Source organism: Coregonus clupeaformis, chromosome 16 (genome assembly GCF_020615455.1).
Source record: "Coregonus clupeaformis isolate EN_2021a chromosome 16, ASM2061545v1, whole genome shotgun sequence".
NCBI lineage: Eukaryota > Metazoa > Chordata > Actinopteri > Salmoniformes > Salmonidae > Coregonus > Coregonus clupeaformis.
Genome location: NC_059207.1, coordinates 28,743,155 through 28,765,561, shown reverse-complemented (window position 1 = coordinate 28,765,561; position 22,407 = coordinate 28,743,155). Strand labels below are relative to the sequence as shown.

The 22,407-nt window shown below is 43.3% G+C and overlaps 1 protein-coding gene across 1 annotated transcript in view; it reads right to left on the bottom strand.

Moving 5' to 3' along the window:
- The window catches only part of LOC121584292 (transient receptor potential cation channel subfamily M member 6), a 44,791-nt gene extending 30,523 nt beyond the window's left edge, over nucleotides 1–14,268 (bottom strand). The window contains exons 1-20 of the mRNA XM_041900115.2: nucleotides 14,248–14,268; nucleotides 11,293–11,372; nucleotides 11,090–11,128; nucleotides 10,382–10,571; nucleotides 9,867–10,080; nucleotides 9,543–9,667; nucleotides 9,123–9,294; nucleotides 8,764–8,938; nucleotides 7,800–7,923; nucleotides 7,563–7,629; nucleotides 7,224–7,324; nucleotides 6,159–6,293; nucleotides 5,557–5,610; nucleotides 5,298–5,438; nucleotides 4,764–4,898; nucleotides 4,254–4,525; nucleotides 3,590–3,818; nucleotides 2,693–2,842; nucleotides 2,288–2,443; nucleotides 1,973–2,101 (exon numbers count right to left, since the gene is read on the bottom strand). Coding sequence (XP_041756049.2) covers nucleotides 1,973–2,101; nucleotides 2,288–2,443; nucleotides 2,693–2,842; nucleotides 3,590–3,818; nucleotides 4,254–4,525; nucleotides 4,764–4,898; nucleotides 5,298–5,438; nucleotides 5,557–5,610; nucleotides 6,159–6,293; nucleotides 7,224–7,324; nucleotides 7,563–7,629; nucleotides 7,800–7,923; nucleotides 8,764–8,938; nucleotides 9,123–9,294; nucleotides 9,543–9,667; nucleotides 9,867–10,080; nucleotides 10,382–10,571; nucleotides 11,090–11,128; nucleotides 11,293–11,372; nucleotides 14,248–14,268 — 2,709 coding nt within the window. The remainder of the gene's footprint in view (nucleotides 1–1,972; nucleotides 2,102–2,287; nucleotides 2,444–2,692; nucleotides 2,843–3,589; nucleotides 3,819–4,253; nucleotides 4,526–4,763; nucleotides 4,899–5,297; nucleotides 5,439–5,556; nucleotides 5,611–6,158; nucleotides 6,294–7,223; nucleotides 7,325–7,562; nucleotides 7,630–7,799; nucleotides 7,924–8,763; nucleotides 8,939–9,122; nucleotides 9,295–9,542; nucleotides 9,668–9,866; nucleotides 10,081–10,381; nucleotides 10,572–11,089; nucleotides 11,129–11,292; nucleotides 11,373–14,247) is intronic.
- Between the last annotated feature and the right edge of the window lie 8,139 nt (nucleotides 14,269–22,407).

The following is a 22,407-nucleotide window of genomic DNA, read 5'->3' as shown; positions in this document are numbered from 1 at the left end:
GAGGGTGCTGCAGCACCACTTGATAAATCACAATCCAAAAATAATGAATGTTAAAATTAAAATCACCAAAGTAGTGCTGTAGGCCTTTATTACTCCTGTATCAGCAGAGAAAAATGAAACCAACCTTACTGAAGCACTTTATTCCTATCATTCTCTATTGGCCTCTGCCTACTCACAGGACTAGACGCTTTGTTGCATATTACTGCCTTTCACAGGTCAGAGAGTGAATTGCACATTTTGTTCACAAAAACAGGAAAAGGGGAAAAACAAATTGCACCACCATTTAACCATAGATATACGTAGCCGCGGGAAGTAGGGCTGCTCAGGGTGCTGCAGCACCCCGTTATAAATCACAGTTGCAGCCAACAGTATTTTTCAGTGACAACACATTTGTGTCATCCTTCTAATGTTTGCACACAGGTGTTCGGAGACGCAGATAGCTAACTAGCACAGGCACGCCTTTGTCTGTTTTCAAGTGCTGCAACATGGAAATATGAATGTGTGGGAACCCTAACCCTATAAAGGTGTGTAGTAATTGAATCTTTAGTTTTTTGAAAATTATGTATTCACTGATATGAAAGATATGTTCCTTAAGTTTCCAAAATCTTACCGCAAGCGATGCATTTTAACGTTCAGAATGAGCATCAGGGATCTTAACAAAACTCCCCCAGCCAGAAGATGCTATTATCAACAGGCGTTAGTGTCTATGAATGGGTTAGGATTAGATGTTTTTGAAACAAGACTTTTTGTGCAATGTAGTAGGCTTATGTTAGTGACCAGATTGAATAAGCAAAAGTATAAATATAACATACAAATGGTAGGCTATATGTATGAAAAAATATAAAAATGTCACACTCGAGAGTCGTCATCCCCCAAAACCTTCTAATGCGCTGGCTCACCCGACCTGTGTTGATTGACAGTTTGCTTGTCCAATCAGAGGGTCGAGTGTGCGTTTCGCTAGCCAATCTGTTGCACTTTCTTCATTTTTATTGCAATTGTGATGCTGGCATTCTGCGGCTACAGTTTCTGACTGTGTGGAGATTAATGAGTGGCAAAACATTACAAAAGCTGGCCAGATCATTTCAAGTCATCAGTCTCAAGTCAAAGTCGAGTCCCGAGTCTTGAGGCTCCAAGTCAAGTCTCAAGTTATTTTATTTTCTATCAAGTCGAGTCTCAAGTCATCAAATTTGTGACTCGAGTCCACACCTCTGACGGGTACGAGGTTGAACAGTGATAAAAGAGGGGGAGAACATATGAGAGAGAACGAGACAGAGACAGAGTGGGAGGGAGGGAGTGAGAGAGGAGAAATAGAAAGAGAGGGAAAGAGAGATATAGAGATATAGAGATGGAATAAGAGAGGAAAGAAAGAGAGAGATGTGAGAGAGAGACCCTTTCAGGTGTAACATATAAGCTGTGTCAGACCTTTGAGTCTAACGTGCCAGAGATAAGACAGCCTCGTGTGTCAGGGCAGGTTTAGTCTTCAACTTATTATACACACTGTTACGGAACCAATAACTAGCCTGCTAATATTGATACGCTCGCTAAGTCCTAGGCTTAGTTAACTGGCCTGTAACCTGATTTAAGGAGAAAGCAACCTTCGGTCCAGCTCATTCTTGACTCCTCATGTGTCGGCTAGCCCGAGCGGATTATTGTTCATTCAAAATGGTGACCGAAATACATATAAACTAAAATAAACTAAAAAGGACATGTCCAAAACGAAGGATTCAACCTAAAACCAAAAGCCACATGGCCACCAAGAAAAAAAAACCTGCAGCCTCCCGGTTCTGCAAGCTTGCACACTAATCATCTTTCGATTCTTCCACCCGTGGGCTTAATAAGGCTTGGCATAGCACCTGCCCTGACCCGGTTGGTGCTGCCACCTGGGAATGGAGCGTGGAAGTGTATCCTGGTAGTGTGTTGCCTAACTGTATGCTAACAATTAAACTACCATCCATATCATAACAACACTCACCTCTCTTGTTTTCTCCACAGCGGTGGATATAATATAGGCAATGACCAGCCACTCCTGAGTGCTGGGCCGGTCCTCCATCTTTACCAGAACAGTGTAGGAGAACAGCATGAGAAAGGCCAGGTAGGACATCTAGACCACACAGTGAAACAGCATCAGACACATGGACCAGAGTGAGCACAATGAAAAAGGGATCTAGTCTAATCCCAGTCAATCATTTCAGACTGAGAAATATTTTCAACAAAGAAGGTCCCTCTTTATATAATATGCATGTCCTGAGGCTTAGAAGAGTATAATGAGTGCATGCTGCTAGCTCACCGTGTGGAACCAGAACTTGACGACAGGAGCGGTGTAGAAATCGTACAGCCTCCTGGTCCAGAAGAAACACTGGGTGGTAACGGGTGTGATTGTGTCAGCTTCGGGGTCTGAGCAACTCTCCCACCATGCTGATCCCTTCTCCGCATCCTGGCCATCCTTCAGAGAACCAAGACATCAGGGTCACGTTCATTAGAGCACACAACAGAAAACGATTTGCAACGGAAATCAATAATGAGCAAAGTCCCTCCCTGTTTCAGTCCATTTTCTACCATTTGGTTCCTAATAAATATGACCCTGGTATCAACATTAGCATCAAACTGAGATTAGAATGCCATGACAGACAGGAACTGGAAGGACTGAAATTCAGGGAGACTGGTATGGTGTACATTTTGGAACCTTAGTTACCGTATGCCCCTCCTCCTGGGCTGCCTCTGGTCTTCCCGTGTCCCAACCAAACTGCAAAGCCTCCTGGGACTGGGGCACATGGGACATCTCTGCCTGGCTCTTAAACTCCAATAGCAGGATGGCAGGGGGCATGAGGATGCTCAGGATGATCTGACACACACACACACACACACACACACACACAGGAATAAGATTCAGACACATAAACACAAGTAATCTGAGGTAACTGCTGGAACAGCATAACATCGACTGACATTAATAGACTCAAAATAAAATTGAACTACTGCTTATTTATGCTGTCAATCAATCTTAGCATGGAAAGAACACTCAGGTGCACTGGCTCTACTTTTCAGAATCTTTAAAGGAGACAGTGCCTTGAACACTCAAACTGGTGGGCCTTGGGCCCAATACGGCCCATGATTTAATGCGATCCGCAGTTGTCTTAGTAAATTGTCTTGGTAAGTTGTCTTAGTAAATTGTCTCGGTAAGTTGTCTTAGTAAATTGTCTTGGTAAGTTGTCTTAGTAAATTGTCTTGGTAAGTTGTCTTAGTAAATTGTCTTGGTAAGTTGTCTTGGTAAGTTGTCTTGGTAAGTTGTCTTGGTCCTCTGTAGCTCAATTGGTAGAGCATGGCGCTTGTAACGCCAGGGTAGTGGGTTCGATCCCCTCGACCACCCATATGTAAAAATGTATGCACACATGACTGTAAGTCGCTTTGGATAAAAGCGTCTGCTAAATGGCATATTATTATAAGTTGTCTTGGTAAGTTGTCTTGGTAAGTTGTCTTGGTAAGTTGTCTTGGTAAGTGCGGCCCACAGATTTTGACGGCAGGGCAATACAGGGCTGCCCTCCGGACCTCTGTGAAGACAATTTGCCCCCCTAGACTTTGAGAGCCTGACCTTGAACCAGGAGTTCTTCCTCATGTTGAGGCGGCCGGTCCACAGGTCGGTGAGCAGCATCTGGGTGCAGGAGTGGGAGACAAAGGGGCGGAGCCGGGAGGACACAGCCATCTGCAGGCAGGTGAAGTGGCTCCAGTCCTCCATCTCCGAAGTCAGCAGCTTCATGGCCATGCGCTCGTTCTGTCTGAAGGCACGGTCCAGCACATCCACCGCCAGCTGACCAAAGTCCCTGCAGCCATCCATGCCACAACACACAAACATTGAGAAACACAGACTGGAAAACACACACTCAGAAACATAGTAATATACACACACAACTACAAAAGTTCACTCTGCTGAAACAACATACACAAAACCCCAGAGACACACAGAGAGCTTGGGACTATAAGGTTCTATCTGCATAAAAATAAAAATAAATGTTATTGACATAACATTGAACAGAACAAGGCTCTCTACCTATACAGTAGTCTAAATACTCCAATTCATGTTGTTAAGCTCAAAAATATACAAGATAAAAATCACTGCCACCATTCAAACCAATGACTGTTCAGAACATTAAAGCCAATTATCTCAGAATCATATTTTTGTAGATAGAATCTTATAGTCCCAAGCTCTCGACACTACTACTACACAAAACATTTTATGTCTACGAGGAAACACTGACATAGAGTAGGTTTTGAGCTGCTCCGCCGTGGTGTCATCCATGTTGCTCTGCCGAAACTCGTAGGCCATGGCACCATACAGCTTACAGGCAACTGTAGCCCGGGCCATGGCCTCCTCCCCGTGCTGCCACAGAAACAGCGCCATCTGCTGCCGCCTCTGCAGCACGGCCCACACAAACAGGTCATTGAAGCTGTAAACAAACAGAGGAGACTCGCCCAGCTCGGAGCTCTGCTGCTGGCCCACCTTCAGGTCCCTGAGCACCATGGATCTTTCCTGTAGAGATAGAGGAGAGAGAGAGAGGAGGGTGGGGAGAGGCGGCCAGCCAATAAGAACACTAATGTACAGGGGGTATTTGTAGCCACAGAATATACAGTACTAGCTATCAATAGCCTGTGTGTTTGTGTTTCAGTGTGTAAGTGGAGACAATTTTCTTTAAAATACCTCTCGTTTGTAAGAGGCATGTTAGTTCTGTCACAGATTTGTTTGGGCTGGTCCCATATCTTTCACAGACCTTGCGTTTATAGGGCTGAGCAGTGCGGAAGAAGGGTGGCCGTGATGGACTGCTGTCAGTGCTTTGGTGCGGGTGGAGGGTGCAGTCTGCCCTCCTCTTTTTGTTAAGGGGTCCTGAACTATCCCGTCCAGTCTCCTGGAAATGATGGTCACTCAAATCAGTGCAGAGTACACAAAGGCGTATTTAACAAGGTAAAATGTCAAAACAAAAACAAGACAACAACAACTCAAAAGAGAAAATCTGCTATATTAATGGTGTCCGTTTATACAGAAATGCTTGAGGGCCCAAAGGTGGTATCTTGTATACAGACATCTAACATGGGCGGCGTTTCAGGCCAACTTTACAGTCGTGGTGCATACAGCATCCAATGGCTGCGTGCCATGTCATTGACTGTGTAGTCAGGCTTCATATTGCTATATCATATGATGTGGTCAGCTGATAGGCCTACAGTATGTTAAACACCTACCCAGGTGCTGTGAGATCTGGCAGGCAACTGCAAAATAGTCAGCCTGAAATGTGACCTTGGTCTCTCACCTTGCAATGGGCATGTAGGCGGTTATAGTAGGCCCGGAAGTGTTTCCGTGTGTATGTGCTCCGATAGGCTCCTCCTATCAGGTACTCAATCACCTGCCCCATGTCTATGAGGGAGACTCTGTATCCTTTGGATATATGGGTCTACACACAAACAAACACACACACCTGAGTATTTTTAACTGAATATTTCCACTCGCAAAATACTGTAGACATACACATTCGACAAGCTAACATTTTCACCAAGTTTCACAATATTCACCTGTTTCACATCTTCCACGAGGTGATGGAGGAAATTGTCTGTTGGTCCCTGCTGCTATAAAAAAGAATGGCATGTCATGTCTTCATTATCCACAATCAACTCAGTAACCACCAAATGCAAACCAGACTTCAGTGGCTAGTTATCTGGATTACAATACAACATTTGTTCCTACGGAATGAAGTGATAGACCAGATGAAAAGTTATCCTTTCAACTTTTAGAAAAAAAACTTTGACAACTGTATATGATAATATATGGTGTTTCTTGTCTCCGTTTGAGCTACATTATTTCCAAAGTTATGAATTATTTAATATTGTTTATAACTCGAAAGACCATCCACAGCTTTACTCATGACAAAGAGCTCTGTGATCTACAAAACATCTTCAAACTGTGGGAAAACCAAACAACCAATGAGAGACTTACACTGTATTACTGTGATTGCAATTACAACCACTGCTTTGGCAATTGTGGTATATTAGTTAGCTAATGTACTGTCAATAGGAAAACACAGAATTGCTTCTTTACGTACAGCATATCATATATTGTAACTCATAAATACAGAGCTGAAAAGATGACAAGAGAGAGAAAGTGATCAAGTCATTACCGTGTTATAGAGTTCTTCCAGGCGTGACACGGTCAGGAAGCGGTTCATTGTCATACCGTTGTCGATCAGGAGTTTGACAAAGCCGACCCGGTCCATGACCAGAGCATCCAGCATGGCCTGCTCCAACGAGCCTACCTAGACAGACAGACCACCAACACCACCATTCCATCAAGCCCACCATAAAGCCTGACTGCAATACCATCAAACACATAAACATTAACAACAAAAAAAGCACAGCAATTTCAGTTTACTTCCTGAATAAAATAAAATAAAAATTAAACAAGGACGCTCTAAACACTATGCAAACGGAGCGTAGTTTGCGTAGAGTTCTAAATCAAATCAAATTGTATTTGTCACATGCGCCGAATACAACAGCTGTAGACCTTACCGTGAAATGCTTACTTACAAGCCCTTACCCAACAATGCAGTTAAAAAAATAGAGTTAAGAAAATATTTAGTAAATAAACTAAAGTAAAAAATACAATAAAAAGTAACACAATAAAATAACAATACCGAGGCTATATACAGGGGGTACCGGTACCGAGTCAATGTACGGGGGTACAGGTTAGTCGAGGTAATTTGTACATGGGGGGGTCAATGTAAATAGTCTGGGTGGCCATTTGATTAATATGTAGTTCCATGTACTTTTGTGCCGCTGAAGTTTTGGAACGGACCGTATACGACGCTCCATCGGAACGTTTGATTAATATGTAGTTCTACGTACTTTTGTGCTGCTGAATTTTTTGAAAGGACCGTATACGACGCTCCGTCGGAACGTTTGATTAGCGTGTAGCAGGCTTAAGCAGCCTTGCCCTGCCTGCCCACTGGTCTGTCATACATTTACATTTGAGTCATTTAGCAGACGCTCCAGAGAGACTTATAGTTAGTGCATTCATCTTACAGTGGCTAGGAACGCCAACCACATCTCACAGTCATAGTAAATCAAACTTTTCTCAATAAAGAAGCTATCAGCAAAGTCAGTGCTAATAAGAAAATGATTTTTTTAGTGCAAAAAAGGTAAGTACAACGGTAGGGTGTGAGTTGTTTTGTTGTTGTTGTTTTTACCTGCCAGTGCTGGCCATACACCAGGATGTGTTTTTTAGCTATATCCGCTCGGTCCCACGCCAAAGCTGTACTGAGCTGCTCCGCAGGAGACGCCTTGGTGCCTGTCAATCATCACAACATCTGTGGCCTCAATCGCAACATCGGCCCTGCGTAACTTTTGTAGATCATGCATAGAACTATAGGTCCTTTGAGTGAAAACTCAGATTTCAAGTTGGGATTCAGCCCAGAGAACACATAGAACAGACAAGACAGGACTGGGTCAAGTCTCATCTGAGTATACTCAATGACATCACACATTCCAGTGAATGACACAGCCATAAAGGGCAGGAGAAGGTGTACCTTTCAGTGTGGCCGTCAAAATGGCGCAGTCTGCCTCCTGTTGATCCTCAGAGTCGAAGATTGTGATCTGTGTTTTATAAAGATAGAAATGGGTGAGGATGGGATGGTTTCCCCAGGTTAAACCTAGTCCTGGATTGAAAATCATTCTCAAAGGAGAATCTCAATTGAAAGTGCATTTTAGTCCATGACTAGGCTTAATCTGTGTCCGGGAAACCGGCCCACAGTCACATTACTCACAGACTGTCTGTAGTCCATACTCTCCATCAGAAGGTTGTAGAGCTGGCTGGCGTCTGCTCTCTCCAGACCAAACATGCCCCCTATCCTCAGCAGGAAGTCCTCCTTGATGTCTGTGTCCAGCACCCTGTATACAGTACCAACATAGTAAGCATATACTGGTGCACCAGTACACCAGTGAAGTAAGACATAGGCTAACAACCTTGGTCCTTTTGGCACAACCACATGCTAAGATCTGAGCTCTGGTTAGCAAGCTACCTCATACACCTGCCTCCTCTCTCATTTCTCAGTTGGCATGTTTTGGCCCCCAAATACGGCCTGTGTTATGCCTCTGTACACCTAGATAGAGTATACAGGATACACACTGACTACGAAGATATATGAGCCCTGAGATTTTCCTCAGCCTGTAACCTGACCAGGTAAAACTCTGGGCCTCCCACTGGGTGAGGGCTCAGCAAACTTGCTTTAAAACGGCAACATTTTCTCTACTCCCCATGGCAAAATGTGCAGAATTGCAGGAAATTAACTTCAAAACAAAAAAATATATATTTTCGCTGTCACGAGGGGGGCCGCTAAAATGTTTTGCTCACAAGGCGGAGGTATGGATGTGGATACGGAGACGCACAAGCCACTGCAGCCCCTCATGATGAGTTAGGTTTTTTGTGGCCCCCACCCCCATCAAAGTTGCCAGTCCTTGCTCTACATCAGTGTTTCCCAAACTCGGTCCTCGGAACCCCAAGGGGTGCATGTTTTGGTTTTTGCCCTAGCACTACACAGCTGATTCAAACAATCAACTAATCATCAAGCTTTGATTATTTGAATCAGCTGTGTAGTACTAGAGTAAAAACCAAAACGTGCACCCCTAGGGGTCCCGAGGACCGAGTTTGGGAAACGCTGCTCTACATGAACACCAAAGTCTTCAACACGTAACAGCCATTATATGTATGACTACAGTGGTACTCCACACCTGTCCATAGCAGTCTGTTTGTGTAAGAATGCCAGCAAGTCAGCCGCCCGACCTGATCCCTCGAAGACAAACACAGGCACGGGGGGCACACTGCTCACGTACTCTAGCACCATGGACACAATGTCAGGGCCACCCTCCACCACCACACACACCACTGGCACACCCTGGTTAAGCCCTGCCAGAGAGAGAAACATCACACACACACAGACAGACAGACAGACAGACATACTGTTACACACGTGTATTACAATACTCTCTTTCTCACACACACACACTGCAATGCAATCTCTCTCTCTTTCTCACACACATTCACATACACATGCTCTCTCTTTTACACACACAGTCACACACACACTCACTAGGGTGGATCTTCTGCAGTTGAATGTGTCTCTCCAGCTTCCTCCTCAGTCCCAGCTGGCAGCCATGTTTTCCCAGAGTTCCATCGTCCACTAACAGGAAGTGGGAGTGCAGGCCGTTCAGACACACCCTCTTACTCAAGGGGTTTCCCAGAGGCTGGTAAGGCCTGAGCACCTGGGTCAGGTATCAGAACACAGGTCAGAGAGCAGGCCAGAGAGAAAACAGAAGAGGGTATGGGATAGGCTAAGCGGGAAAGTGAGAGCACATGGCAGCTCAAGAAAGATAAAAGGTGACATTTTCATGGCGCAAATGAGTACAGATCCGTGCAAAAAATACTGCAAACCTTCTTATAATGTGAAAGTGTGATTTAATTTGAAACTTTCCTTAAAAGCACTGATATCTTTACAAAGAACAACACTCACATCTCTCCCTATAAGGTCACTGTGGTTGTCAATTACGCCCCAGGGCGTGACCCCTACAGCGTTCCTCTTCCTGAGGTCATGGGTGCCATATGTTTTCACAGCCTCCCCTACGTACCGGGACACACCTAGGAGGGGCAGATTCTCAGTCCACTTACATACATACGAACACATATAAACAGATCTACAACACATATTAACATGTAATACACACCACACACACAGTTTAATAAATGTAAGGTGAGACCAAAATCACACACATATGCTCACATCCACACGTGCTTACTGTCTTAGTTAAAGGCCAATTGCAAAATTCATCAGCGTTACCTGTGTTGATGCCGTCTGTGAGTATCCAGGCTCCAGTGCTCTGGGCTGCGGTGATCAGGCCTTTGCTGAAGGCCTGTCTAACCTTGAGGGGGAGGGGGAAGTTCTCTGCCCCCCCATGAACCGTCAACAGTAGTTTAGGACGTTCCATCTGCCACTCACTCCGCATCAGCTGCAGCAGAGCCTCAGGCTTGGAATCGACCGCAACACGAACGTACTGAATGGTCAACACATAAAGCATGGTCAGGTCAAACACATTCATATGAGATAACAGCTAGTCCTCGTTGGCATCCTATTTGGCATTACACTGCAGTTGGCATATTGCCCATTCACACAGATTGACACACAAACACCACGTTTTTGTTACTCTGTGTTTCCGACGTCAAAAACCGTTCCTATCAAACTTCTAAATGGTAAATACAAGTGAGAATCTCAGGTAGCATCATTGCACTCCTAGTTTCCCCAGTTGGATATTTCTGAGTTCCGACTAGCACAGGAACGCAGCAATAGCTACAGACCTTGGCATGGCAGTTACGTCCAGCACTGTCCTGGAAGTCAATGGTTCCGTAGGCATCGGTGGCACTGGCTTGTGTGTGGCACTCCACTGACCACTCCTCTTCCTGCCCTGCCCCAGGCCCAGGCCAGCTGGACATGGAGGGGCCAGTCTCCAGCCAGGTGTGCTCCCCTACCAGACGTCCACAGCAGCATCTGGGGGTTAGGGGGAGAGTGGCAAAACTCAAACCTTTCTGGTTGTAAAACATTGGCACAGAAATGAATTATTGTTCCTATAAATGTCATGATAGTATACCAAACATTAAGAACACCTTCCTAATATTAAGTTGCCCCCCCCCAAACCGGTGCGCCTGGCACCTACTACCATACCCAGTTCAAAGGCAAAAAATATATATACAAAATTCACCCTCTGAATGGCACACATACACAATCCATGTCTCAATTGTCTCAAAGCTTAAAAATCCTTCTTTAACCTGTCTCCTCCCTTTCATCTACACTGATTGAAGTGGATTTAACAAGTGACATCAATAAGGGATCATAGCTTTCACCTGGATTCACCTGGTCAGTCTATGTCATGGAAAGTTCTTAATGTTTTGTATACTCAGTAAATATGGAATTACTGTCTGTAAGTGTACTTTTACACTAAAATGGACAATCTCACTCTCAAAACATGCACACACACACAAACACACATACAGTCAGCAAAGTCATACCTTATTAGGTTTTGGCATACTTGACACATTGGAAAACATCTGCAATAAACAGGAAATGATACATCAGCAACATAACCGGTTTTCCTGGAACAGTTAGTATAGTTGCCAAAGGTTTTTGCATTTCTGCCTACCATGGTAAATATCATAATTCAAGCACTACTGTTAATTATCATATGAGATTTTGACACTGTTCAGCAAATCACCTGTGTAGGTCTCGGCATGCTGGGATGAATTTACCACAAGCTCTCTTGCAGAAGGTGTCTTCAATCCAAGACCTCCGTGACTGGAACACAACACACAACAAGTTAACACAACACTTTCTGGGGTGGAATACAATGGAAGCCTTGATACTATTAACAATTCTAACGCATAACAACCTTTTGAGAAGAATTTGTGAGAGACATCAATGCTGTGTTATCAGGCTAACAGAAGCTACCGAATGCTATATTCAACTATAAAAACATCAAACATATGTAGAACAGTCTGTTCATTTCTGGAGACTGAGAGAAAACCGAGACCATTGGACTGTAGCTCAGCTCTCTATTGCATTATTGTTCCTATAAATGTCATGATAGTATACACTGAGTATACCAAACATTAAGAACACCTTCCTAATATTAAGTTACTCCATATTCGTCAGAGCCTCAATCATGTATTTCCTGAAAGGCTCTTGCTCAACATGGGCCCAGCTCAAAATAGAAACATACACACATCCCTTTCCTGTGATTATCTGACATGATTCAGACCTTGAGTGTTCACTGTGTGTGTGTGTGTTTGTCAGTGGAGGCTCCTCAGAGGAGGAAGGGGAGAACCATCCTCCTCAGTGCATTTCACAAAAATAAAAATAGTGAAACATTTAAAAAAGTTGTCCTTTTTAGATAAATCTATACGTCACCAAATAATTGATTAAAACACACTGTTTTGCAATGGTATACAGTAGCCTCAACAGCACTCTGTAGGGTAGCACCATGGTGTAGCCGGAGGACAGCAAGTTTCCGTCCTCCTCTGGGTACATTGACTTCAATACAAAACCTAGGAGGCTCATGGTTCTCACCCCCTTCCGTAGACTTACACAGTAATTATGACAACTTCCGGAGGACGACCTCCAACCTATCAGAGCTCTTGCAGCATGAACTGACATGTTGTCCAGTAAATCAAAGGACCAGAGAATGAATCTAGTACTGAAAGCATAAGCTACAGCTAGCAAGCACTGCTGTGCATAAAATGTGGTGAATAGTTGACTCAAAGAGAGAGACAATCTAACACTTTTGAACAAATTAATTTCTTTAAAAATGAAGGAAAAGCAAGCGAGGGAGCTTTATTTCCTTTTTTTTTCACTTTCACTTACTTAGCTAGCGAATGCAGCTAGCTAGTTTAGTTACTCAAACACCTGGCTCAAACAGAGAGGGATGCTATGTTAGCTAGCTGGCTATGGCTATCCAACACTGGAACTCTTCCAAGTCAAGGTAAGCTTTTGGTTTGATTAGTTTATTGCCACCGGGGCCCGCCGGTGTAACTGCTAAACTGCTTGCTGACTGTACACTGTACTGCATGATTGTAGCGGGTTTACTAACCCGTTCTATTAGCTATGTTGACTATGACATTAGCTAATATGGTGACAATGTAGGCTGTGTGTAGAGGTTAGCGGTTATGATATGAAGGTTTGGCTTGGAACGTTTTTTTTCGCCTGGTCACAGACAGCTGATGTGTTGTGCACAAGCGAAGGGAAAAGGTGAGAGGAGGAGAACGCATAGATGCAAGAAGGAATTATACAACGAGCAAAGTAATCATGCTGTTTGTATGTGGCTGCTATGAAAGTGAACTGTGTTTGCGTGTGATCAGAGGTGTATTCAATCCACCGATTCTGTTGAAAAACCTTTCTTAAAACGGAAACTAAATTCAGATAAACATACCTGAATTTGTCCAATAGAAACTCTTGTTTGCAACTGTTGGCTAATGATTACGCCCTAGATCAGCTAGACGCATAGATACAGGCAAGAGTGTGCAAGGCGGTATTGAATGTCACTATCTGTCTCACCTTGATTACTCTAATTTTTCTCTTGAGTTGTGCACCTACATTGTAAACTTTCATTCATAGGCTAGGTTGTAGCAACCCCATGATGGGTATTAAGAATATTTGATTATCATGTAGTAGCATAAACCTATTGATGTTACATTGAGTTGGGTGAATGGAATATGAATGACAGTCATCCAATATTCTGTAATAGAAATAAGGCCATGCTCATAAAAATAAATAATCGTCCTCCCTCATCTTAAACGGCTCTCACTGCCACTGGTGTGTGTGTGTGAGAGAGAGATGGAGAGAGAGAAAGGAGAGCGATTTACCTTCATCATGGTCATCAACAAGCTCATCATTTACGCACCAAACAAGCTTTAAGCTTTTGATTTGCACACCCCACATTTTTGGGTTAGTGACAAATGTTTTCTCATAAACTTTGACTTCAGGTTTTTAGATTTTTAGGAAAAATCCACTCAAAAACTATATTTTGGTATTTATTTTCATTAATTTCATTAGCATTTTGCATCATAATGATGATGTGGCAAGTGACAATATCTTGAAAACTTGACTCCTGACATGCAAAACATTTTGGGACTGTATCAATAGCGGACTAATGAAAAAAATACCAAAGATTTTTGAGTGGGGTTTTCCTTTAACATTCATTCGGTCCGTTTTCGTCTCAGGCTCTGTGCACTGTACAAACAAATGCAATGTTTAGACAGCACATTGACAAGAATAGCAAGGAAGAGATAACATTGTTTTCTAGAAACACATGGTGACATAAAGAGAAAAGTAGAACAGGTTTGAAGGACAACGGTGTCGCGATAGATATGTGAGATGCGATGCCCCCTATAAATTCACTTAGCCTTACTTCACTCCGGTTTGACTTAATTATAAGAAGTTTATATAAGAAGCACTTGTATTATTATCTAATTATAAAGTATGACTGATTTAGAATCATTTGAGGACTTTTCAAATGAATTAAAAAAGTTAAATATTATCTTGCAATCAGTACTAATTTCAGTTAGGCTACAATTTTGTCATTTCATACAACTAATACTCATAGAAACTTGCTAATGAACTGCTTTCCATATGGGAAGCCATATAGATAATATAAAGACAACTTATCCAAACTTACCATTGTAGGAGCTGCATTCATATAGGCACACAAATTATCCTAACATAGATCCATGCGTATCCTTGACACAGGTATCCTATACAGTAATTAAACACATGGGTCATTCAGCTCCCCTGCTCCCTCATTGGCTGATCATTGTTGGAGAGAGGCTTTAACCAGGCCCTGGTCCAAGGGTCAGTCATTCCTTCACAAAGGCCTTGAAGAGCTCATGCTTTCCTCCACCATAAACACACTGGGAGAATCGCAATTGGATATGCTCGATTCCTCGCGTCCTCTCCTCGCCTCCTTTTGGAAAAGGTCAAAGTTAGTCGAGTCGAGGAAATGTGGAAACAAATGTGCTTGTATGAAATTACTCTCCTGTCCCACTAGCGTGTCATCAGGAAATTTACATTTACAGAGGAAGATTCCCAAAATACATATGTCTAGTGGTCAAAAGAAATGTAGCTAGTTATGCTAGATATTTTATATATAAAAGGATAAGTAGCATATCGTTTCTAAATGTGTGCATGCTATTCTACATGAGAAAACAATGGCTGATTCAAAGGGGATGTGGCAGATTTCAAAACTCTTCCACGGTAGGATACATTTACATTACATTTACATTTTTTGTCATTTAGCAGACGCTCTTATCCAGAGCGACTTACAGTTATCTTCCGTCGGCGGAGGCAATCGAGGAGAGGAGCAAAGAGAAGAGGACGTAGGAGGACATCATTTTTCCCAATTGAGAAAAGGCCACTACGTCCGATTTGGAACTCCGGCTCTCTATTTACCACTTCACTAATTGTTGGTGGTGTTGCATACAGCTAGTGCTCATCAACCACCAATCAAATGCTTTTAAATCCATAATGGGGAGTGTGAAAGTGGACTTTGGGAAAATGATATGGCCTCTAGGAAAGCCCTTGGCACCCCTGTTTGGTCAAAGAGCATGGCTATCAGAGTGCAGTTAACATGAGTGCCGTCGATCACACTTCCCCTAACACCCATGGAATGAGTTGTGGTATGCTGCACTCCATTCTTTAAGGGAGTGCAGCGCCACCCATTGGTCATTTCAACAATAAACAGTATACAAAATTATAGTTTTATTTTACAAACGATAACTGTACAGACCAACACAGATGTCAAACTTGCCTTGTGATACCTACAGTGCCTTCAGAAAGTATTCATTCCCCTTGACTTATTCAACTCTTTTTTTTTGTGTCACAGCCGGACTTCAAAATGAATAAAAAATATTTATTTACCCCTTACCTCTCTACACACAATACCCCATAATGACGAAGTGAAAAAATGCCTCACAAAGAATGTACTGGTACTGTATAAAACATGTTGAGCAGCATTATACAGACTGAAGAGCAGACTTGTAAACAGTAACGACTTCCGTATGTTTGCCTTGCCTCAACGTAGACATTCATTGATTAATACATAAATTCTTTCATCCATCAATCCATCCATTTGGAATGTAATTAAAAGTAAAGAATCCGAATCATTACTAAAGTAGATAAATAAATGACTAGTCAACAGTAGAGAAATAAATGACCAGTCAACAGCTAGCAATGAACATGAATAACATCAAGCCCAGCTAGAGGAAAAACATAGTTTAGGTTTAGTTAAAATAAAATAGTGCATTAACTTTTATATAACATCAAAGCAGCCAAAGTGGGTTAATGTACCAAGTAACAACTAGCTGCATACGCAACACCTTCCATCCCAATACAATACAGGCTACATGAAGATAAAAAGGGGCACTGCAAGCATTTCATGACGCTATGCCAATGATTTACCTCCTAAAAGTAATAAAACATTTAGTGTGCAGTCTATAAACACTCTTACAAATACCGATCCCCAGGGGCGGACTGACATTTCTGACACACCGGCCCATTTTTTTCCTCGAGGCCCCCACACTGGCCCATTTTTGCCTTGAGGCCCCCATTATTCATCAAATAATTATCATTTTGCACACCAAAAAATTAACTAGTTAGACAGACCAACTGGGCTAAAAATGGACCAGCCCATCTGGCATTGGGCCAAAATGCCAGATGGCCAGTCCGCCCCTGCCGGTCCCCATAGGTGGAAATAATTTTCATCTGGTTTCATGCTGTAAGCCATATACAGTGCATTCGGAAAGTATTCAGACCCCTTCACTTTTTCCACATTTTGTTATGTTACAGCCTTATTCTAAAATTGATTAAATTGTTGTTTTTTCCCCCCCTCATCAATCTACACACAATACCCCATAATGACAAAGCAAAAACACGTTTTTAGAAATGTTTAGAAATGTATTAAAAATAAAAAAACTAATATCACATTTACATAAGAATTCTGACCCTTTACTCAGTACTTTGTTGAAGCACCTTTGGCAGCAATTACAGCCTCGAGTCTTCTTGGGTATGACGCTACAAGCTTGGCACACCTGTATTTGTGGAGTTTCTCCCAAGCTCTGTCAGGTTGGATGGGGAGCATTGCTGCACAGCTATTTTCAGGTCTCTCCAGAGATGTTTGATCAGGTTCAAGTCCGGGCTCTGGCTGAGCCACTCAAGGACATTCAGAGACTTGTCCTGAAGCCACTCCTGCGTTGTCTTGGCTGTGGGCTTACGCTTTGAACACACCAACTGCGTCATTGCGTTTTGGTATACCAGAAGTACATTAATTTCCAATGGAACGCTGTGTTTGCTTTGCGGCATTGCGTTGCAGAGGCAGTGCGTTCTGTGTGGTGCATACGTTGGATATATCGAACGTATGCGTCAAACTGTATGCGTAAACGGGTTGACAGAAATGGCAGCAGAAGGTGAATGTTGAACTTTTGTTGCACACATATCTAGATGATGCTGCATACTATTTTGCGCAATGACGCAGTTGGTGTGTTCGAAGCGTTAGGGTCGTTGTCCTGTTGGAAGGTGAACCTTCGCCCCAGTCTGAGGTCCTGAGCGCTCTGGAGCAGGTTTTCATCAAGGATCTCTCTATACTTTGCTCTGTTCATCTTTCCCTCGATCCTGACTCCAAGTCCCTGCTGCTGAAAAACATCCCCACAGCATGATGCTGCCACCACCATGCGTCACCGTAGGGATGGTGTCAGGTTTCCTCCAGACGTCCCGCTTGGTATTCAGGCCAAAGAGTTCAATCTTGGTTTCATCTGACCAGAGAATCTTGTTTCTCATGGTCTGAGAGTCTTTAGGTGCCTTTTGCAAACTCCAAGCGGGCTGTCATGTGCCTTTTACTGAGTGGCTTCCGTCTGGCCACTCTACCATAAAGGCCTGATTAGTGGAGTGCTGCAGAGATGGTTGTCCTTCTGGTAGGTTCCCCCATCTCCACAGAGGAACTCTGGAGCTCTATCAGAGTGACCATCGGGTTCTTGGTCACCTCCCTAACCAAGGCCCTTCTCCCCCGATTGCTCAGTTTGGCCGGGAGGTCAGCTCTAGGAAGAGTCTTGGTGGTTCCAAACATCTTCCATTTAAGAATGATGGAGGCCACTGTGTTCTTAGGGACCTTCAATGCTGCAGAAATGTGTTGGTACCCTTCCCCAGATCTGTGCTTCGACACAATCCTGTCTCGGCGCTCTACAGACAATTCCTTAGACCTCATGGCTTGGTTTTTGCTCTGACGTGTACTGTCAACTGTGGGACCTTATATAGACAGGTGTGTGCCTTTTAATTTACCACAGGTGGACTCCAATCAAGTTGTAGAAACATCTCAAGGATGATCAATGGAAACAGGATACACCTGATCTCAATTTCGAGTCTCATAGCAAAGGGTCTGAATACTTATGTAAGTAAATAAGGTATTTTTGTTTTTTCTTTGTCATTATGGGGTATTGTGTGTAGATTGATGAGGGAAAAAATTTATGTAATCAATTTTAGAATAGGGCTGTAATGTAAGAAAAAGTGGAAAAAGTCAAGGGGTCTGAATACTTTCCGAATGCACTGGATGTGTATCTTTATCCTTGTGTTCAAAGCAGGTACAATAACCATGTAGCATACACAATGCCTGATCTGGTAGCTAGATTTTGGAGTTACTGTCTTTTTAGAGTATGGTGGGCATTGTGGAAGTTTGAGTTTAGTGTACTGTAGGTGTTCTATAGTGTGTCATTATGGCTTATCTGTATGATGTGTGAATTGGTGGCGAGCAGAACCATTCGTCTACTCCAGGGGTTCTCAAACTTTTTGGGGCAGGGGACCCCTTTTGTGATATCAGGGACCCCCTCATAATCAGAACACAACTCGAGTGTGATAAAAATAGCATACAAGGAGTTTTAGTATGATGTCTGCAGTGCATGACTTAACGAACCAAGTCTTGGGCCCGGTGAAAGAACATTTAAAAAGGCCTCTTGGCATCGGAGAGAAAATGTTTAAGTTTCCAAGCAAATTTCCTGCAATTCTACACATTGTGTCACGGGGCAGAGATGTTTTGTTGTTGCAGCTTTAAAAGATAATATCCTGCAATTGCCATGAGGCAAAGAGGTAACGTTGCGGTTTTAAAGCTTAAATTACGGTGCATTTATGTAAAAATAAAAATTGGGGGGAAATAGTATTGAGTTGACAAATTGATTATTTGTGGAGTACTGTGGATACCCAATATCCCTGTGAGCCTCCCAGGTCCATGTTGCCCAGGGTTAAGAACATACATTGTAGATTAATAATATTACATTGTATTACACACTTTACACTTATTCCACAGATCCCTTGGCCAAAAGCAGTTTAATATAATGTTAGTAATATTCATTTAAAAACATTTAAGGTCATTTCATATACAGTATATATTTTGAGATCTGGCCAGGTGTCCACGTACCCCACTTTGAGAACCCCTGGTCTACACAGTATAGATCTAAATCTATGGCTCTGATGGGCATCATGTGTCTGGTGGGAGAAGCTATAGGAGGCCAGGCTCATAGTAATGGCTGGAATGGAATAAATGAAACAGTATCAAACACATCACACATGGAAACCACATGTTTGACTCCATTCCATTAATTATATTCAAGCCATTACAATGAGCCCATCCTCCTATAGCACCTCCCACCAGCCTCCACCTCTCATATAAGAGTTCCATGGTGGGCAGACCTTCATGAATTACATTTATGACTCCATGGCATCACAGGATAAGTCTTTGGCAGGAGGTTCTCCATTTGATCCAGAGAGGTTTCCATTCTGTAGGAGTGAAATGTCCAGCTCAGGTAGAGGGACCCTCCAGTACTGGAATGAGTTGAAAGTGCATAGGTCATTGCCATCAGTATCATCTTTGTGTGTGACCTAGAGGTGAAAGGAAGAGCGTTTAATAATTCCTTCATGGAAAATAAACAAAGTGTTGTAGTGGTGACTTAAGAAGTTTTTTATTTTTTAGGGGGTAGATCAGCTGTAATATTTCAGATAGATTGTAACTTCCATCAATGTAATTGTCTGCATCACTTCCAATCCCCCATATGTTTTTTTTCTCGCAAATATACACACACACATATATACACAGTATCTCACAAAAGTGAGTACACCCCTCACATTTTTGTAAATATTTGAGTATATCTTTTCATGTGACAACACTGAAGAAATGACACTTTGCTACAATGTAAAGTAGTGAGTGTACAGCTTGTATTACAGTGTAAATTTGCTGTCCCCTCAAAATAACACAACACACAGCCATTCATGTCTAAACCACTGGCAACAAAAGTGAGTACACCCCTAAGTGAAAATGTCCAAAGTGTCAATATTTTGTGTGGCCACCATTATTTTCCAGTACTGCCTTAACCCTCTTGGGCATGGAGTTCACCAGAGCTTCACAGGTTGCCACTGGAGTCCTCTTCCACTCCTCCATGACGACATCACGGAGCTGGTGGATGTTAGAGACCTTGCACTCCTCCACCTTCCGTTTGAGGATGCCCCACAGATGCTCAATAGGGTTAAGGTCTGGAGACATGCTTGGCCAGTCCAAAACCTTTACCCTCAGCTTCTTTAGCAAGGCAGTGGTCGTCTTGGAGGTGTGTTTGGGGTCGTTATCATGTTGGAATACTGCCCTGCGGCCCAATCTCCGAAGGGAGGGGATCATGCTCTGCTTCAGTATGTCACAGTACATGTTGGCATTCATGGTTCCCTCAATGAACTGTAGCTCCCAAGTACCGGCAACACTCATGCAGCCCCAGACCATGACACTCCCATCACCATGCTTGACCGTAGGCAAGACACACTTGTCTTTGTACTCCTCACCTGGTTGCCGCCACACACGCTTGACACCATCTGAACCAAATATGTTTATCTTGGTCTCATCAGACCACAGGACATGGTTCCAGTAATCCATGTCCTTAGTCTGCTTGTCTTCAGCAAACTGTTTGCAGGCTTTCTTGTGCATCATCTTTAGAAGAGGCTTCCTTCTGGGACGACAGCCATGCAGACCAATTTGATGCAGTGTGCGGTGTATGGTCTGAGCACTGACAGGCTGACCCTCCACCCCTTCAACCTCTGCAGCAATGCTGGCAGCACTCATACGTCTATTTCCCAAAGACAACCTCTGGATATGATGCTGAGCACGTGCACTCAACTTCTTTGGTCGACCATGGCGAGGCCTGTTCTGAGTGGAACCTGTCCTGTTAAACCGCTGTATGGTCTTGGCCACCGTGCTGCAGCTCAGTTTCAGGGTCTTGGCAATCTTCTTATAGCCCAGGCCATCTTTATGTAGAGCAACAATTCTTTTTTTCAGATCCTCAGAGAGTTCTTTGCCATGAGGTGCCATGTTGAACTTCCAGTGACCAGTATGAGGGAGTGTGAGAGCGATGACATCAAATTTAACACACCTGCTCCCCATTCACACCTGAGACCTTGTAACACTAACGAGTCACATGACACCGGGGAGGGAAAATGGCTAATTGGGCACAATTTGGACATTTTCACTTAGGGGTGTACTCACTTTGTGTTGAGTTATTTTGAGGGGACAGCAAATTTACACTGTTATACAAGCTGTACACTCACTACTTTATATTGTAGCAAAGTGTCATTTCTTCAGTGTTGTCACATGAAAAGATATACTCAAATATTTACAAAAATGTGAGGGGTGTACTCACTTTTGTCATATATACAGTGGGGAGAACAAGTATTTGATACACTGCAGATTTTGCAGGTTTTCCTACTTACAAAGCATGTAGAGGTCTGTAATTTTTATCATAGGTACACTTCAACTGTGAGAGACGGAATCTAAAACAAACATCCAGAAAATCACATTGTATGATTTTTAAGTAATTAATTTGCATTTTATTGCATGACATAAGTATTTGATCACCTACCAACCAGTAAGAATTCCGGCTCTCACAGACCTGTTAGTTTTTCTTTAAGAAGCCCTCCTGTTCTCCACTCATTACCTGTATTAACTGCACCTGTTTGAACTCGTTACCTGTATAAAAGACACCTGTCCACACACTCAAACAGACTCCAACCTCTCCACAATGGCCAAGACCAGAGAGCTGTGTAAGGACATCAGGGATAAAATTGTAGACCTGCACAAGGCTGGGATGGGCTACAGGACAATAGGCAAGAAGCTTGGTGAGAAGGCAACAACCTAGAACTACACGGCAGGACCTGGTCAATGACCTGAAGAGAGCTGGGACCACAGTCTCAAAGAAAACCATTAGTAACACACTACGCCGTCATGGATTAAAATCCTGCAGCACACGCAAGGTCCCCCTGCTCAAGCCAGCGCATGTCCAGGCCCGTCTGAAGTTTGCCAATGACCATCTGGATGATCCAGAGGAGGAATGGGAGAAGGTCGTGTGGTCTGATGAGACAAAAATATAGCTTTTTGGTCTAAACTCCACTTGCCGTGTTTGGAGGAAGAAGGATGAGTACAACCCCAAGAACACCATCCCAACCGTGAAGCATGGAGGTGGAAACATCATTCTTTGGGGATGCTTTTCTGCAAAGGGGACAGGACGACTGCACCGTATTGAGGGGAGGATGGATGGGGCCATGTATCGCGAGATCTTGGCCAACAACCTCCTTCCCTCAGTAAGAGCATTGAAGATGGGTCGTGGCTGGGTCTTCCAGCATGACAACGACCCGAAACACACAGCCAGGGCAACTAAGGAGTGGCTCCGTAAGAAGCATCTCAAGGTCCTGGAGTGGCCTAGCCAGTCTCCAGACCTGAACCCAATAGAACATCTTTGGATGGAGCTGAAAGTCCGTATTGCCCAGC